Genomic DNA, 19,442 nt, shown 5'->3' with positions numbered 1-19,442 from the left:
AATAATTCAGAGTCTTGGACACGTACACCTGTACTTGGTCTTGGACAGGTACTGTACACCTGTACAATATCTTGCACAGATACACCTGTACAGTATCTTGGTCCAATTTACCTGTACTGGTCTTGGACAGATACCCCTGTACAGTATACAGGATCCTGGACAGGTACACCTGTACTGTACCAGATACACATGTACAGGTCAGGTCACTCCTCGGCCATCTCCCCTTTACAGGTCCTCAGTTATTCATCCTCCTACGATGTCAGTCCCATTTGTAACCCCAGGGACAATTGTGGATGAACAGCTCGCGTTCATCCACAATGCGTGGTGTCGGCCCGTGGTGTCAGTGCGAGCTCTGCGTGGTTTGGCCTGGCTTGTCACTGATGCTTTGCCCCTTTTGTCCTCACACAGGGAGGCCGAGGACCATCGGGAGGTCCAGGACCCCAGGGACCCCCTGGGAGTGCGGTAAGTCCCCCAACATCTAGACCTCAGCTGGGTACACCACTGGATCATTGTTGCATTTACCTGCTTCTCTGTCTCTGTGTTCTAACTGTTTGCTGTTCATATCACAGGGAGAGATGGGTGACTCTGGCGACATGGGTGAGCAGGGACCAAGAGGTGTTGACGTAAGTGGTAACAATAGAAAATCTCGGGCTAGACTTGCCCTATCAGTATGACCCTCTACCCCCCTCTTCCCTCATTTCCTTGGCCAACTCCATACAGACAGCACTCATAGCCAGGATCGAACCCAGGTCTCTGGTGCTGTAAGGCAGCAACTCTACCGCTGCGCCACTGTGCCGCCCTAGACCGATCCTTGAGCACATTTGGTTTAGAGGTGGGGAAGGAAATGGGCTGCCTTTCCCTGATTTGGCCTTGATGCTACTCCAAACCTCGAGTGCCAGAGACCGAGCAACCTCCGCAACTCAGGGGCAATTATGGATGGGCTACAAAAATTGGCGGGGTCAGTAAATGAAAGGTGTTGAGACTCAGCCTGGTCAAGATAATCTTGAACAAAGAGGTTACTGGGGGTCTATTCAGCCTGAATCTGATGGAAAAGTAGGACAGGCTTGAAGGGCTAAATGGCCTTCTCCCCATTCTCCTGTGGCACTGGTCGGGGCTTCTTGAGACTTTAGGCTTTAAAGATCCTGTGTGGAAACAGCCCCTTCGGCCCACCCAGTCTGCGCTGACCAGCGATCACCCTGTACGCTAGCACCACCGTACACACTAGGGACAATTTACAATTTGCAGAAGCCAATTAACCTACAAACCCACACATCTTTGGAATGTGGGAGGAAACAGGAGCACCCAGAGGAAACCCACGCAGTCACAGGGAGAACGTACAAACTCCGTACTGACAGGACCTGTAGTCAGGATCAAACCGGGGTCTCCGGCGCTGTAAGGCAGCAACTCTGCGCCACTGTGCCACCCCTTCTGATGCACCTGTTGCTGTGGAACCTCCTGCGGCCGCTCACCTGCACGGGGAGCACGTTATGCCCCTACTCCCAGCACCCTGGAGGAACAGGGCTCAGGAGGAGGCTGTTCTGACCAACAAGCCTCTGCTAGTTCTTTAAAATTCTGGAATTAGCCTTGCCTACTTTCCCTTAATCTTTGGAAATTATTTCCTTTCAAGTATTGATGTAGTTCCCTTTGTGAAGCTCAGTGGCTCCAGGTTGTAGAACTCGATGACCGAGGACAGGGAGGCAATCTCTGGGTACCTGTTACTGAGTGGCGTTGTTGTGTGCGCGTGTGCGTGTGTATCAGGCAGTGTGTGTGTGTCTGTGTGTGAATGTGTATTACTGAATATTTGTGTGTTTTCCCACACATGCATGTATGTGTGCATGTTTGTGTGTTTCACATCCACTGCTTTAAATATTTCCATTCAGAAATGCCCCAAGCTCAGTGCGCTCTGTCAGACAGACTTGCATTTCTATAGCACCTTTCAAGGCATCACAAGTTCCTGCAGTATAGTGGTGGTTGCTTTTCAGATGATTCCTCTGAGCTGTGGTCGCTGCTGTGAGACTGGAATTTCCCTCGTCAGTGTGTGCACAGGAAGCACTCGCAGTCAGGCGATGATGTACAAATGACATGCTCTGGTGCTGCTTGTGGAAATGGAAATATTAGCCACAAAAACAGAGGTGTGGAGAATAAAATCCTTCAAAATGCGATCTTTCACTGAGAGAGAAATGTAGTGGTGGCAATAGACTCTTTGGATTGGCTTCTTACCAGGAAGGTAGCAATGGGAGAGAAGCCACTGAAGTCTTTTCTGAAGACGGTATCTCTCGACTGACTGCAGTGTCCAGGACAATATGCTTCATTGAGTTCAGAGAAGTACATTCACACTAGCTTGTGCTGCTGACTGAGTCATAGTTTAGAAAACAGAACAATATGGTAAAGCATAAAGTGCAGGAGGAACTCAGCGGGTCAGGCAGCATCTGTGGATGGAATGGACAGACGACGTTTCGGGTCGGGACCCATTCCTTCCACAGAAGCTGCCTGACTTGCTGAGCTCCTCCCACACTTTATGTTTCGCTCAAGATTCCAGCATCCATAGTTCCTTGTGTCTCTGTAGAACATGATTCGTATCACTCCATTCCCTGCATATCCATGTACTTATCCAAAAGCGTCTTAAACGCCACTATTGTATCTGCCTCCACCACCACCCCTTGCAGTGTGTTCCAGGCACTCACCAACCTCTGTGTTCACAGAAGCAAAGCCTGCCCCACACATATTCTTTAAACATTTCCCCTTTCTAAACTAAACAAAGGGCAGTATGTTGAATATTACAGCACCACACATCAGTCTCAATGAGGTGCTCAAAGAGTTGAGAGCAACATCTTCTGGCGCAGAGATGAGAGCTCTGCTCGCTAGTCAGGGCTCAGGATCAGTAAAGGTCCCGACACAAACCGTCACCAATCCATGTTCTCCAGAGATGCCGTCTGACCCGCTGAGTCACTCCTGCACTTTATGCCTTTCTCACTGTCAGTTCAGTTTTAGTTTAGTTTAGAGATGCAGCATGGAGACAGGCTCTTCGACCCACCGAGTCCACGCCGACCATGACTCAACCGTTCACACTAGTTCGATGTTATCCCACTTTCTCATCCACTCCCTACTGGGGACCATTTACAGAGGCCAATTAACCTACAAACCCGCATGTCTTTGGGATATGGGAGGAAACTGGAGCACCCGGAGGAAACCCATGTAGTCACAGGGAGAACGTGCAAACTCCACAGAGACAATATTCGAGGTTAAGATCGAACCCGGGTCTCTGGTGCTGTAGACGGCAGCTCTACCTGCTGCACCACTGTGCCGGCCTACCAGACGTCCCCATTGCATGCAACACCCATTGAGTCGGTGTAAACAGGTGGTGGACCGGCAAAGGTCAGTGTGGTCAGATCACTCCGCACCTCTGACTGCAGTGGAAATATTTCTTCTGCGTCTGGTAGGGAGTGTGCTTCTCTCTTCTGCATCCACTACCCCATTCTTGAATTCCTCTCTTCCTCCCTTTCCCAACCCCCCCTCCCCCTCCAACTATGCCCCATCACCACCCTGTCCTTCATTCACTCATTCTCACTAACAGCAGTGGGTGTTAAGTTAAATTAATCTCCGCTGCCTGCATGTGATCCATATCTGTCCATTCGCTGCATATCCATGTGCTTTTCCGAAAGCGTCTTAAACACCACTATCGTATCTGCCTCCACAACCACCCCTGGCAACACGTTCCAGCACCCTCTGTGTAAAAAAAACAACTGCCCTTTATACCTTCTTTAAACTTTGCCCCTCTCACCATAAAGCTATGCCCTCCAGTATTTGATATTTTCCATCCTGGGGAAATAGGTTCTACCCTATCTACCCTCTCTATACCTCTCACAATTTTACATCGTTCTGTCAAGACTCTCTTCAATCTCTGACATTCCAGAGAAAACAATCCAAGTCCGGCTGGGTTTCCTCCAGGTGCTCTGGTTTCTTCCCACATTCCAAAGACGTGCAGGTATGTAGGTTAATTGGCCTCTACAAAATCCCCCTAGTGTGTACGAAGTGGATGTGAAAGTGGAATAACGTAGAACTAGTGTGAGCAAGTGATCGATGGCCGGCATGGACTAGATGGGCCAAAGGGCCTTTAGACTTTGAATTTTTTTGGAAATACAGCGCGGAAACAGACCCTTCAGCCCACTGAGTCGGCACCGATCAGCGATCACCCCATAAACCAGCACTATCCTGCACACGAGAGACAATTTCCAATTGTTTTATACCAAAGTCAATTAATGTACAAACCTGGACGTCTTTGGAGTATGGGAGGAAACTGGAGCACCCGGAGAAAACCCACCCGGTCACAGGGAGAACGTGCAAACTCCGTGCCGACAGCACCCATAGTCAGGATCAAACCCGGGTCTCTGGTGCTGTGAGGCAGCAACTCTACTGCTGCGCCACTGTGCTGCTTCTGTTTCCATGGTATCTCTAAGCTCAGAGTTCATGACCAACTGCCCTTGTCCTGGTCCCCAATTTACCCCGCTCCCCTCCCTCACCCCTTCCTTAGGCTGCTGTAGAGAGGGGAATGCATACACTAAGATGCAGCCACCTTCTCTGTGGCCCTTTCACAAGTAATTGAAATTAAATATCCCAGAGATATTTCACTCCCTCCTACAGGAAGGGACTTGGTAAATCTGAGTTGTTGAAAAGACTGGGCTTTCTGTCTAGCTCCCTCGCTCGCTCAAAGGCTTATTGTTCACTCCTTGCATAAGGCTCCATGGTAGCCTGACCCAGCTTGGGACTGATGTTTGCACAGCCCCAGTAAGGAGGGCTGGTTTCTGGCACGACTTTCGGGAGCAGTGAACGAAACAAACTCCACTCAGTACCTGGGATCCTGCAGGAATCTTCCGGAAACTGGCTCGAAGCTTGCAGGGAGCAGATGAATGCAAGACGCGGCCACGGGTCCATCAGACTGACATTTGTGCTGCTGGTACACTACAATAACAACTTACAATTAAGAAGCACCTTCAACACTGTAAAATGTCCTGGGAAGCTGTGGAGGGGCATCACCAAACAAAATTCTATTTAAGAAAAGAAGAGCTTTTTAAAATTTTAATCATACTGTTAATCATAAAATCCAAAGCTCTAATTAAAGTTGGATTGGGTGTGACTTTGCTGCCTTATGCATACAGCAGAATAGTACTAAGAACTAACTTCAAATAACCCTTGCATCCCCTGTCTCTCCGTACCTCCCTCCGCCACCATAGTTGTCATACTAGTTTCACTGTCATCCTGCTGGGTTTCACTGTTTGTATTACCTATTACAACAACGGACCATTGTGGGCTCCACCTTTCCTTGATCATTGTTGCTGACTTTGTCTTTTTGCATATCTTTCATTAATTTATTCTTTGTACCTTTCCATACCTCTCAGTTCCCTTTCTCCTGGCTCTCGGTCCAAAGAAGGTCTCAAACCAAAATGACACCTATTCCTTTTCTCCAGAGATGTTACCTGAGTTACACCAGCTTTTTGTGTCTATTGTCTGTGTAAACCAGCATCTGCAGTTTCTTCCAACACATAGAACAGTACAGCACAGGAACAGGCCCTTCAGCCCACAATGCCTGTGCCAAACGTGATGCAAAGTTGAACTAATCTCTTCTGCCTGCACATGATCCATATCTCTCCATTTCCTGCATATCCACAGGAATGCCTCAGAAGAACTATTGGACAGAGATTTATTTTTTGGGATAAGTGATACAGAGGCAGTGTGAGGATAGGTGTAGGAAGGAACTGCAGATGCTGGTTTACACCGAAGATAGACACCAAATGCTGGAGAAACTCAGCGGGACAGGCAACATCTCTGGACAGAAGAAATTGGTGACATTTCGGGTCAAGACCCTGCTTCAGACTGAACGCCAGGGGAGAGGGAGTTACAGAGATAAGGAAGTGTAAGAGATCAAAACAGATGAAGTTCAAGGAAAATGTAGGATAGACCATTGTTAGCTAGGAGAAGGTGACAACAAAGCAAACAGATAAAATGTCTGTTCAGACTGGTCGGAGAACTGGGAACGGGGAGGGATGGAGAGAATGGGAAAGCAAGGGTTACTTGAAGTTAGATAAGTCAATATTCATACCACTGGGGTGTAAGCTGCTCAAGCAAAATATAAGCTGCTGTTCCTCCAATCTGCGCTGGGCCTCACTCTGACAATGGAGGAGGCCCAGGACAGAAAGGTCAGTGTGGGAATGGGAAGGGGAGTTAAAGTGTTAAGCAACCGGGAGTTCAGGTAGGCTTAGGCGGACTGTGCAGAGAGGTTTTGTACACATGCAGAGATAATGACCAGGTACCTACTACCTGCAAGAATTGTCCAAGTCGAGATGATTATTGATTCTAAAACAAATTTGTATCAGAGGGGATCGAGCAGAGGGATGGAACTTTAGGGAGATAGAATGGACAGAGTGGGCCGAATGCTCCCCTGCTCTGCTATGACTTCCAAGCATGACCGTGTATACCTGTGCCCATGTTCTCCTGAAAGTGTGACTGTACCTGTATACCTACCTGTAGGTATGTACCTCTGGATGTGTATTTAGCTGAATCTGCACATCCACGTTGTTAAGGCAGTATGTCTGAGTGGACTTCAATGGTACTTTATTGTCACATGCTAAGTTAGGGCGGCACATTGGCGCAGCGGTAGAGTTGCTGCCTTAAAGCGCCAGAGACCCAGGTTCGATCCTGATCATGGGTGCTGTCGGTACGGAGTTTGTACGTTCATCCTGTGACCTGCGTGGGATCTCTAACACACTAAAGACGTAAAGGTTTGTAGGCTAATTGGTTTGAAAAAAATTGTGAATTTCCCTAGTTTGTGGGGATCGCTGGTAGGCGAAGATTCGATGGGCCGAAGTGCCTGTTTCTGCACTGTGTCTCCAAACTAAACTAAACTACTGGAGAGTAAGATAGTAGAACACACTGATTCCATACAAAAGAGTCACCGCATATTACCCTTCAAATCCAATTTTATTGTAATGGTTAGAGACCTAACTTAGCCATAAAGGCCAGTTGTTCCGCTGCTGTATCTGCTGTTGGCTGCTCACCTTTGGTGCTGTAACACTCATGCCTCCTTTCCTTGGTCTGTACAGGGTGAGATGGGACCTCCTGGACTTCGAGGTGTACAGGGCCGCGGAGGATACCAGGTAAGCGACTCTCAAGACAACAAGACTCACCACTTGCCGTAATGAAGTACTGACGAGGTGCTGCAATGTTGGAAACACATACTTGAGCTTGACAAAATCCCACAACCTTCTGATAATGGTTGAAGTGATGATTAATGGTTCAATGGTTCCCTTATTATCACGTGTATCAAGGTGCTGTGAGATTCTGGAGTTTTTTTGCATACAGATCAGTAAGATTATTGCCATACATGAGTACAAGTACATAATACATAGAAACAGCCCACTGAGTCTATGCTATTAACTGTATACTTTATCCTTACATTTGATCTCCCATAGTGCAGCACCTGACACTTGCTCACATTAAACTCCATCTGCCATTCCTATGCCCATGTCAGAAGCTGATCTAAATCCAGCTGTATCCTTTGACAGTCTTCCTCGCTGTCCACAACTCCACCAATTCTGATGAGGTCTGCAAACTTACCTAAGTGATTTCAAAATGAAATTGGAATGGCAGAGATCCCTTTCTTCCAATGTTCTCAGTTACATTGGCCTGAGACAGGAGAGATCCTTGTTTAATGATCCCACCTGACTGATGGCAGTGACAATGCAGCACAACCTCAGTGCTGCTGTTGGAGCGTGTGTACTGGTCTTAAATCAAAGCCCTATGTCAATCTCCTGTCTCCTTTGCGTGGATATAGATGTGGAATCCAGTCTGTTTTCCTTCATCTGGACCTTGAATCACTGACCTACCCTGGGCCAACAACTTCCGTCTTTAATATCACACCAACAGCTGCTGAATGCTGTTCAGGTGCTCCCCCTGCAGTCCTGAGAGGCATTGCAGATTCTCAGAAGCCAGAGAATTGTGCAAAAGGGCACAACGTGCTGGAGTAACTCAGCGGGTCAGGCAACATCTCTGGAGAAAATGAATAGGTGATGTTTTGGGAGTGAACTGTCAGGTAAGCATGTTCTCCAGGGATGCTGACTGACCTGCTGTTACTCCAGCATTTTGTGTCCCTTTGTGTAAACCAGCTTCTGCAGTTCTCTCTTTCTACATAGAGTCGTGCAACAAGGAAACAGGCCCTTCAGCCCACCATCTCGATGCCAACTTTATAGAAACATAGAAAATAGGTGCAGAAGTAGGCCATTCGGCCCTTCGAGCCTGCACCGCCATTCAATATGATCATGGCTGATCATCCAACTCAGTATCCCGTACCTGCCTTCTCTCCATACCCCCTGATCCCTTTAGCCACAAGGGCCACATCTAACTCCCTCTTAAATATACCCAATGAACTGGCCTCAACTACCTTCTGTGCAGAGAATTCCACAGATTCACCACTCTCTGTGTGAAAAAAAACTTTCTCATCTCGGTCCTAAAAGACTTCCCCCTTATCCTTAAACTGTGACCCCTTGTTCTGGACTTCCCCAACATTGGGAACAATCTTCCTGCATCTAGCCTGTCCAACCCCTTAAGAATTTTGTAAGTTTCTATAAGATCCCCCCTCAATCTTCTAAATTCCAGCGAATTATTGTCCATTTGCTAATATCAGGCTGGTATCCTTCCGTGCCCTCCCTATTTAAGTGCTTGCTAAAATATCTCTGAAATATAGTGTTTGCAGCACCTTCACTGCCCCAGCCTTTGCTCTTCACCATATCTTTCCATTGTTCTTTCTATTTGTTTCCACCCTGTGCTCTTCCTCCATTTCCTCACCTCCTAACCCCTTCCCTCTCCAGTTCTACCACCTATGAATTGCCTTTTAAACTTCTTGCTCTCATCATAAACCCAACCCCTCTTATTTTTGATACCCCTACCATGGGAAGAAAGACTCCCTGACTATATACCCTTTCTGTGCCTTATAGTTATATAAACCGCATCAGATTTTACAAACCTGTTGTGCTGCTGCTGCAAGTAAGAATTTAATTGTTCCGTTTTGCGACATATGTCAATAAAACACTTTCTCTCTTTCTCTCACTGTCTCTCTTTCTCTCTCTGTCACTATCACTCATTGTCACTCTATCTCTCTCTGCCTCGCTGTCTCTGTCTGTCGTTCTCTGTCTCTCCCTCTATCTCTCTCTCACAGCCTGTCTTGTTCTGACTGTCTCTGTCTCTCTCTCTCTCTCTCTCTGTCTCTCTCTATGTCTCTCTCTCTCTCTGTGTCTCTCTGTCCATGTCTCTGTCCGTCTCTGCCAATGTCTCAACCTCTGTCTTCACCACCCTAACTACAATGTTGCCACCGTCAGGGACCTATGGAGTGCTGGCCAGACAGGGTGGGCTGCTCCCCAGCAAGGACCATACCATCTTGGGCAGGCAAGAGGAAAAGACCCCCCTTCCTGTCATCCTAGCCCCCCCCCCCACCCCCACCCAGGGGGCAGTGTTGTGCTCATGTTCTCATTTATAGCGGTTACTCTAAGTTCTATATGCAAGTGGACGTTTCCTTATAGAGTCATCCAGTCTACAGCGTAGATACACACCCTTAAGCCCAGCTTGCCCACACCAACCAACATGTCCCATCTACACTGCCTGCATTTGGCCCATATCCCTCTAAACCTGTCCTATCCATGTACTTGTCTAAATGTTATGTAATTTTTATTGATTTTTATTTGAGGGCCTGAAGTACACCCCCATCAAGGTGATCATCCAATATCTACACATCTATAAATGTAACTGAGGGAGATTAGACAATGTTTAAATCCTGATGGTAATCCCATGTTTAAATGTATTATCAATTTTAAAAATTATTCTCCGTGTAAGTTTTATTTGTGAAAATTTGTGGTAACTTGCAAGTAACTTGCTCTTCATGCCCCATCCTCACCTCTTCATGTTATCTTTCCCTCTTCCTTTCTTTATCCATGCTTTCCCTTGGACCTTGCCACCTCATTCCCTTCCCTCTGACCGGTTCTCTCATCCACTCACTCCCTCTCTCTCCACCCTTCCAATCTCCAATGCTGTCGTAATAATGTGACTACACTACTCATCCTCTCTCCCCTCTGTTTCACTGTCTCCTCCACCACTGTTTCTCCTGTCCCTGTCCTTTTCTCCACCTCTCTCTCCCCATCTCACCTCCATCCCTCTCTTCTCCTCTCATTCCTCTACTTCAAGCATTTTCCATCCCTGATCTTCACTCACCCAAATCCTCATTCTCCCTTTCCTCATCCCTCCTTGCTTCATCCCTTCATGTCCTCCCTCCCTCCTCTCCTGCCCTGCTATCTCCTTCCCTCTTGGCCTCTCCTCTCTCACTCATTCTTTTCTTAACTTGCGTTACCATCCCTCGTTTTTGCTTCCATTCTTGCTGACCAAACTTATCCCTTCTGATCACTGCCCCTCCTCTCTCTCATTCTCCTCCTTCCTCCCTCCTGTCCCTGCTCCTCCACTCCTGATTTCTGCCTGCTAGCTGCCCCCTCCCTTCCAGTCCCCCCTCTCAATGCACCAGTACCTCACACTGTGAATGTCTCCTCAGGGCAAGAAGGGTGAGAGTGGGGAACCTGGTGTGCCGGGACCAACGGGAATCCGTGGCGATTTTGGCGAGAGGGTAAGTTCGATCACTCTACCTCATCCTTGGCAGTGGTGAATGAAGTCAGTGGTGGGACGGGGTGGTGAGACACCTCGGCTTTCAGTTGCTGCTGTGGTGCTGCAGGTAGAGCCATTGCCTCACAGCGCCAGAGGTCCTGGTTCGATCCTGACCTCGAACTGTCCTGACCTTGTCTGCGCGGAGTTTGCACGCTCTCCCTGTGACCACACAGTTTCCTCCAGGTGCTTTGGTTTCCCCCCATACCCCAAAGACGTGCGGGTTTGTAGGTTAATTGGCCCTCAGTAAATTGCCCCTAATGTGTACAGAGTGGATGAGAAAGTGGGTTAACAGAGAAATAGTGTGAACGGGTGATCGATGGTTGGTGTGGACTTGATGGGCCAAATGGCCTCTGTACATGATGTATCTATAAACTATACTAAACTAAATTCTGCCCGGCATGAGTGGAGGGATGAAGGAATGAAGGGTGGGATGTCTTTGATTATGTTGGTTGCTGTACCAAGGCAGCGTGGTGTAGATGGAGCCGATGGTGGGGAGTCTGGTCTGTGTGATGGACTGGGCTACATTTCTAACTCTGTAATTTCCAGCGGTCTTGGGTAGAGCTGTTCCCACACCAACCTGTGATACAACTCAGGTTTGCTAATGAGATGTGGCTAGGTAATTGGGCAAATGGTCCTTTTACGCCTATATAACTCCTATAAACCCTTCCCCGAGATGTTAAGATTTAGCTTGACTAAGTAACTCGCATACCTTAAACTCACATAGTTTAAGAAAATATTTTTAGTTTAGAGATACAACAGGGAAACAGGCTCTTCGGCCCACTGTAATCCTGCTGACCAACGAATACCCAGTACATAGTTCTATCCTACACACCAGGGACAATTTACAGAAGCCAATTAACCTACAAACCTACACGTATTTGGGATGTGGGAGAAAACCGGAACACACATAGAAAACTCACGAGGTCACAGGAAAACTTGGAAACTCCATACAGAAAATACAAACTCCACACAGTTGACTGTTATGTGTAGATTAGGGAGAAGTGCAGGTTTATTGAGTACACAAGTGCATGCCAAGAGAGAGCTCACTGGGCATCACCTCGGACTGGGATCCAGAACAGTGCCAGTAGCTTCGAGTTCTCTGGGTCAAGCTACTCTAGAAGGAGTCCCCGGAATGTGATAGAAAGGTGTAAGACTCACTTTTGGGTTGTACTGTTGTTTTTTTTGCTGTATTACTAAATGTATTAGTCTTAATTTTATATAGTTGAAGTGAATGAACACCCTAGATAGAGCAGTGGGATCACACACAGTCACACAGCTGGTCAGACAGCTGGTAGAGCTGGTAGAGCCGCTGTTTCATAGGGCCAGACACTCGGATTCGATCTGAACCTCGTGTTGTCTGTGTGGAGCTTATACGTTCTCTCCATGACCGTGTAGGTTTCCTCTGGGTGCTCCGGTTTCCTCCTACATCCCCAAAACGTGCAGGTTTGCAGGTTAATTGGCTTCTGTAAATTGTCCCTGGTGTGTAGGAAGTGGATGAAAAAGTGGGATAACAGAAAACTAGTGTGGACGGATGATCGATGGTCGGTGTGGATTCGGTGGGCCGAATGGCCTATTTCCATATTATATCTCTAAACTAAACTGAACTAAACTAATTAGATGCCTCCATGATTTTTTCACTACCAGGAAATAATTTGTTTATTTTTCCTTCTCAGGGTCCTGTTGGACCATCTGGTCCCAAAGGTAACCAGGTAAGGAGAGGATCTAAGCTACTTCTGCCACTGACTTCTTGTTGCTATTGCTGGTTGAACAACTCTCTGGGAGTCTCAATACGCTGGACCTGTCTCCCATCCCCCACTGCCCACCTTATCACAACCATTAGAAAATGGACTCCTTTCCATGGATGCTCTGGGATAACCTGGATGTGTTGTCTATCTAAAAAAAAGACGCAAAGTGGTGGAGTAACTTAGGAGATTGGGGTTGAGTATGAGATATAGATCAGCCATAATTGAATGGCGGAGTAGACTCGATGGGCTGAATGCCCTAATTCTGCTCCGATGACTTATGGTCTTTTAACACGAACCGAGAATCAATTCACTCATTTCAACCCTCTGGTTAGTTCTGAATTCCCATTCGAGTTAACAAATACATTTTTTTGCCAACCTTTGGTCTCTACCTTCAACTGAAAATAATCAGTAATGATCCAATTAAATTGTAGAACGGGCCTGACAGGTAGCTTGGTCCTGTGGAGGAAAATGTTGGCTATTTTGTATTGTTTACTGTCACGTTCTTTTCTGAAAACTCTGCCACAAGTTTAACGCAGGTTTTGTAAATTGTGCAGATATTTGAAATCTGAAATAATAGCTAAAAAGTTCTGTAAATCCCCAGCAAGTGGATAGAGAGCAAGATTCTATGCCTCTGGTCTCTAGAAATGGAAATGATGTAGGATGTAACTCTGGTTAAAAGCTAACAGATAAATCAACCAAGTCACAATACTAACCAGGCCAACCCAACCCAACAAGACACAAGCTAATCTGCTGGCATTTTTCAAATAACTTTTGACCTGCTGGACATTGCCACCATTCTCAGCCTGACTTCCAACTGTTCTGACTTCTCATTGATTGCTAACATTCTGCCGTGTTGTTCACTTGCTATCCGCTGTGCTGTTTTACAGGGACTTGCGGGGTCTGATGGGCTACCAGGGGAGAAGGGAGACATGGTAAGTTGCATTACAGATACAGTGCAGAGCATGATACTGCTCACATCTAAAGACCGCCATGTATGATACACCCATCAGCCATTAATAATGTGTTCAGTGGAGGCAATCTTAATGTCTTAAGAGTCATGGAACTACAAAGCACACCCAACAGGCTCTTCAACCCATCTTGTCCATGCCGACCAAGTTGGCAAATTGGGCTAGTCCCATTTGCCTGCATTTGGCTGATATCTGTTTAAACCCTTCCTATCCATGTATCTGTCCAAATGCCTTTAGGAGTTATATTGCTTCCACAGCTTCCTCTGGCACCTCGTTCCAGATACGATCTACCCTCTGAATGGAAAAGGTTGCCTCTGAGCTCTCTCTTAAATCTCTCCCCTGTCACCTTAAACCTGTGCACTCTAGTTTGAGAATCCTCCAGCCTGGGAAAAAGACTTACAGATCTATTAAAAACAATAATTTGCTTGTGCATGTTATCATGATTCAAATTGTGACCTGACAAAGAATTTCTGCAACCTATCTTAATCTAATTAGAATGATTTGGAACAGCACATTTTGGTCCACCTGGTTCAAAGTAATCCAATAATGAGATGCTGTTTGTGTTACGACAATGATTTGTTGGCTATGATATGATAATAAGGTAATGTTTGCATTATTATAATGAGGGTTGCTTGTGTTATGGTAAAAAAAAAAAGCACTGGTTATAATAAGATAATGATGTGTTAATTGGAAATTGGCTGTATAATAATTCTAAGCTACTAATTAAGGTAAGGGCGGCACATTGGCGCAGTGCCAGAGACCCAGATTCAATCCTGACTCCATGTGCTGTCTGTGCGGAGTTTGTAATCTGTGACTTCCTGTGACCACGTGGATTTTCTTTGGGTGCTCTGGTTTCCTCCCACACTCCAATGACAATGCAGATTTGTAGGCTAATTGGCATCGGTAAAATTGTAACTTGTCCCAAGTGTGTCGGATAGAACTAGTATATAGGGTGATTGCTGGTCGTGTGGGCCGAAGGGCCTGTTTCCATGCTGTATCTCTAAAAACCAAACCAAAAAAACCCTAAAAATAATAAAATTCTGGTTAGAATATAACAATGCCATTGCACTACAAATATAATATAATTAGCTGCTGTTGAACTGGTAAAGAAATTTTACTGATATAATGATAATTGCTGCTGGTTTTGATAGTATTTTAGCCACAGTGTACGGGGATATTGCTTGCATTGTATTGCTGCAGATTCTGATGATGGGATGCTGCTGTGATAGGAGAATGAGATGCTGGGTGTTTTATGCTGGGAGTCAGGGTGGTGGGCAGTAGGTACCGGATGGGGACACACCACAACTGAGGCACCTTGATCCAGGTACTGGGTGTGACAGATGCAGAGTGTTAGAATATTGTACCCTCATCTGGAAAGTGTCGTGCACACCGACATTTGCACTGGTTAGGTGTTTAGGGACATTGATGGGTACTGCATTCATTTCCTCCCATTTCAAAAGACCATTGTGGGAAAGGTCTGAGTGGAAGCCCCATGAGTGGGATACATAGAACAGTACAACAGAAGAGTAGGCCCTTCGGCCCACAATGTCTGTGCTGAACACAATGCCAAGGCCAACTCTTATCTGCCTGCCCATAACCCATGTTCCATAATTCCCTGCATATCCATTTGCCTATCCAAAAGTCTCTTAAACACCACTATTGTATCTGCCTCAACCACCACCCCTGGCAGTGCATTCCAGGGAAAGTAAAACTTTCCCCGCACGTCTCTTTTAAACATAACTTTAAACATAACTCACCTTAAAGTTATGTCCTCTAGTCCTTTGACATTTCCACCCTGGGAAAAAAGGTTCTGATTGTCTACCCTATCTATGCCTCTCATAATTTTATATACTTCTATCAGGTCTCCCCTCAACCTTCGGTGAAAACGATCCAAGTTTGTCCAACCTCTCCTTGTGACTAATGCCCCTAAATCCATGTATACTTAGAGATAGCGTTGCGCAGTGAATGAGTTGAAGTTAAGGTTTCATATCAATGACCCACCATAGAGTCAGAGTCTGACAGGCCATTGGTCTGAAACAATAGCTGATGTAAGATATTGTTCTAAGTGAATCTTATCTACTGTGTTTGTCTTCCTTGTAGGGTCAGCCAGGATCACAGGGACAGAAGGGAGAGGTAAGGTCACTAGAGAAATGGCAATACTGTCCACTGGGAAGCTTTGAGATGGATTGCTTAACTCACTATACACCTTGTCTTCGATGGTACTCTTCCCCTTAAATATAAACAAGGTCCACTGGTAAATAAAGAAAGTGCTGTTGGAACTCAGCAGGTCTGGCAGCATCTGTGGAGAAAAATGGACAGGCGATATCTCAGGTCGAGGTCTTGATGTAGCCTGAAAGGTTAGTGGGGAGGTAGCCAGTATAAAGAAGAGAGGGGGAAGGGTAGGCACGATCTGGCAAGTGATACGTGCTTGGAGGTGAGGAGAGGCTGATGGGCAGATGGAGAGGGAGGTATGGTGACACCGACAGAGGTTGGGAGGCAATGTGGATATAACAAAGAGCTGCAGATTACATCTCCCAGCCTCTATCACAGTCTCTGTCTGTCCCTGCCCCCAACTCCATCTGCCCATCAACATCTTCTTCCCTGCATCCACCTGGTGCCTGCCAGACCTTGCACCACCACTCCCCCTCATCTCTTTATATTGGTGATCTCTACTCGATTTCATCAGTCCATTATTATTGGGTTATTATTGTCACGTTTACCGAGGTACAGTTAAAAACGTTATATAGCATGTTATCCAAGCAGATCAGATAATACTATACATAAATACAATCACGTCAAATTCAATTACAATAGGTAGGGCAAAAGAGAAGATACAAAGTCCAGATGCAGCCTCTCGAACCTGTAATGTTACCTGTCCATTTTGTTCCACAGATGCTGCCTGATCTGTTCAATTCCTCTAACACTTTGTTTTGCTGCAGTTTCCAGCATCTGCATACTCTTAAACCTCAACAAGACCCACTAACCGTCCATCAGAATGTTACTTTGAATGGATAGTCATTAGGCAGCTAAGGTGACCCATTTTGCTCACCCCCAATATTCAGGCAGCTGGTGGACGTCAGGGGTAGTCAGTGGCCTTGTCCTCTGTGAAGAACCAATGTGTCCTGGGTTTGGGGTGGGAGCCAAGCCATTAGTCTTGGGGATTTACAACGTGTGTCTAACCCACAATGCCTCAGTGTGGGAGATGGTCAGGTGGAGAAAAAACTGACCGTGTTCAAATCTTTATTTTATTTTCTTATTTATCTATTCTCGGGATGTGAATGTCACTGCCAGTGCAGTGACTTGTGAATCAATGGTAAAGAGTCACATATAAAGTAGACTGTGTGAGGATGGCAGATTCACCTCACCGATTGGTGATGCAGCGCTCTTGGGTTTTCACTGCACCCAGTTGGACACTGTTACCAAAAAGTGGCTTTAAATCCACATGTCTGTAATGACGAATCTAAATTCTCTACCGTGTTGGGATTCAAATTATCGTCTGTGGATCAGTGGTCCTGAACTCTTCCCATTAGTCCAGTAACTCGTGTCAAGAGTTCTGGTATTAATTTGTGTCCGTGTCCTTGACCTTGGATCTTTCACTAGGTTCCAGGGATCATGGGCTGACCTTTCTGTAATCAGTAGAATCAAAGAACTACAGATGCTGGTTTATACCAAAGTTAGACACAAAGTGCTAGAATAACTCAGTGGGTCAGGCGGCATGCCTGCAGAAAAACAGATAGGTGACGTTTTGGGTTGGGACCTTCGGCCATTTTCTACATGACCTGCTGAGTTACTACAGCATTTTGTATCTTATCTTTTTGTAATCAGACTCTTGAACACTACAAGCACCAGTTAAATTATGAACAATGATCTTGGTTGCACAAGGGACTTAGGTCTTTTTTGCTGTAATGCTGTTTTTGTTCAATTTATTGAAATTGTTTTCTCTATTATTATATACTTATGAGTACTGTGTTTATAGATCAGTTAAGCTGCCACCCAAGTAAGAATATCATTGTTCAGTTTTCATTACATATGACAGTTGAGCACTCTTGAATGCTCTTCCCATTCCCTGCTCTGTAGCCCGGACCTCGTGGTGCAGTGGGTCCCAAAGGCCACAGTGGGCCAGCTGGCATGACCGGAGCAGATGGAATTCCAGGCCCACTCGGGCCAATGGGTGCAGACGGAGAGCCCGGTATCCCTGGAGTAACTGGAAGAAAAGGTCCTCCCGTGAGTAATCAAGAGAGGGCATGGGGAGGGCGGGAGAAGGGGGGGAGGGGCGAGTGAGGGGTGGGGGGAAGATGCTGGTATCATTTGATAAGCAGAATATAAGCCCACCTGTGTTGCACAGAGACTTTTCTGATAAACTCCCCTCAGGAGCAGCACAGTGGGGCAGCTGGTAGAGCCGCTGCCTCACAGCGCCAGAGACCCGGGTTCGACCCTGACCTCGGGTGCTGTCTGTGTAGTATCTGCATGCTCCCCCTGTGACCACGTTGGACTTTCCCCCGGTGCTCCAGTTTTTTCCCACATCACAAAGACATGCGAGTTTGTAAGTTAATTGGCTTCTGTAAATTTCGCCAAGCGTGAAAGTATGAGAAAGCGTGATAATGTAGGACTAGTATGAACGGGTGATCGATGGTAGGTGTAGTGGGCCAAAGGGCCTGTTTCAATGCTGTATCTTTCAATCAATCAAATCAGTCATCAGTCCACCTCCATTGTCAAGATTAAACCCCATAATACAGAAAGAGGCCTTTCACCCTACTTTTCTGTGATAGCCCAAGCTAGCCCCACATCTCCTTCTCCACATCTTTAGCTCCTCAAGCTTCCCCTTTCTCCTCACCTTTCAAATTCTCATATTTATTTTCAACTTGCTCTCCAGCATCTCTGCTGCTCTCTTGTCATCCCCAATTCACCATCAATCTTCCTTCAGGTCACTCCTATGAACATCCACTCTTCTACCAGCACAAGATTACAAGGAAGCAGGAGTAGGAGCTCACCTCAAGGTTGCCCCGCTGTTCATCAGTATCGTGGATCGTCCACCCCAAGTCACATCTCCTCGTCTTTACCAGTTCCACGTCGGCCTCAATCTTTCAATCTTTCAAATATTTATCTATTAACACCTTAACTATACCTAGCCCAGTCCATCACCTACCATCCCGCCCCATTGACTCTACCTGCACTTCACGCTGTCTCAGGAAAGCAATCAACACATTAAAAGGACGTACCATTAGAAAGGAGATGAGGAGGAATTTCTTTAAGTTTATAAGTCACAGAAGGAGAAGGAGGCCATTTGGCCTGTCAAGTTTACTCCGCCATTCAATCATCGCTGATCAATCTTTCCCTCTCAACTCCATTCTCCTGCCTTCTCCCATAACCCTTGACACCCTTACTAATCAAGATTCTGTCAATCTCCACTTTAAACATATCCAATGACTTGGCCACACATATGTGGCAATGAATTCCACAGATTCACCATCCTCTGACTAAAGAAATCTCCTTTCTGAAGCTACATCCTTTTATTCCGAGGCTATGCCCTCTGGTTCTAGACTCTCCCACTAGTGGAAACATCCTCTCCACACTCACGCTATTCAGACTTTTAGTTTCAATGAGGTAAGTTTCAATGAGGTCCCCCCTCATCCTTTAGTCAGCCAATTGACCTGCAAACTTGTATGCCTTTGGAGTGTGGGAGGAAACTGGAGCACCCAGAGTAAAACCCACACGGTCACAGGGAGAACATACAAACTCCATACAGACAGCATCTGTAGTCAGCATCAAACCCGTGTCTCTGGCACTGTAAAGCAGCAGATCTACCACTGTGCCACTGTGCCTCCCTTTACTAATTAACTCTGGTTATTTTACACTTTTCTCAATGACCTACAGGGAAAGCAAGCAAGTGAGCAGCAGATCCGGGAACTCTGCCAAGGTCTAATCAACGGTGAGTCTAACCTTGCATGTCTCACATAATGTCAGAATGGCCAATCTGTGCACAGCAAGCTCCCAAGCACAGCAGCGTGTTAATAACCAATCTGGTTCAGTGATA

General features: G+C 46.3%; 1 protein-coding gene across 1 annotated transcript in view; it reads left to right on the top strand.

The window, feature by feature from the left end:
• The window catches only part of col9a3 (collagen, type IX, alpha 3), a 76,695-nt gene that overhangs the window by 43,394 nt on the left and 13,859 nt on the right, over positions 1 to 19,442 (top strand). Inside the window, exons 21-29 of the mRNA XM_078418893.1 lie at positions 409 to 462; positions 570 to 623; positions 7,098 to 7,151; positions 10,586 to 10,657; positions 12,369 to 12,404; positions 13,328 to 13,372; positions 15,509 to 15,541; positions 17,486 to 17,632; positions 19,283 to 19,337. Coding sequence (XP_078275019.1) covers positions 409 to 462; positions 570 to 623; positions 7,098 to 7,151; positions 10,586 to 10,657; positions 12,369 to 12,404; positions 13,328 to 13,372; positions 15,509 to 15,541; positions 17,486 to 17,632; positions 19,283 to 19,337 — 550 coding nt within the window. The remainder of the gene's footprint in view (positions 1 to 408; positions 463 to 569; positions 624 to 7,097; positions 7,152 to 10,585; positions 10,658 to 12,368; positions 12,405 to 13,327; positions 13,373 to 15,508; positions 15,542 to 17,485; positions 17,633 to 19,282; positions 19,338 to 19,442) is intronic.

Source organism: Rhinoraja longicauda, chromosome 22 (genome assembly GCF_053455715.1).
Source record: "Rhinoraja longicauda isolate Sanriku21f chromosome 22, sRhiLon1.1, whole genome shotgun sequence".
Taxonomy (NCBI): Eukaryota; Metazoa; Chordata; class Chondrichthyes; order Rajiformes; family Arhynchobatidae; genus Rhinoraja; species Rhinoraja longicauda.
The sequence above is the reverse complement of the archived record's forward strand: the minus strand, read 5'-3'. Positions and strand labels throughout refer to the sequence as shown.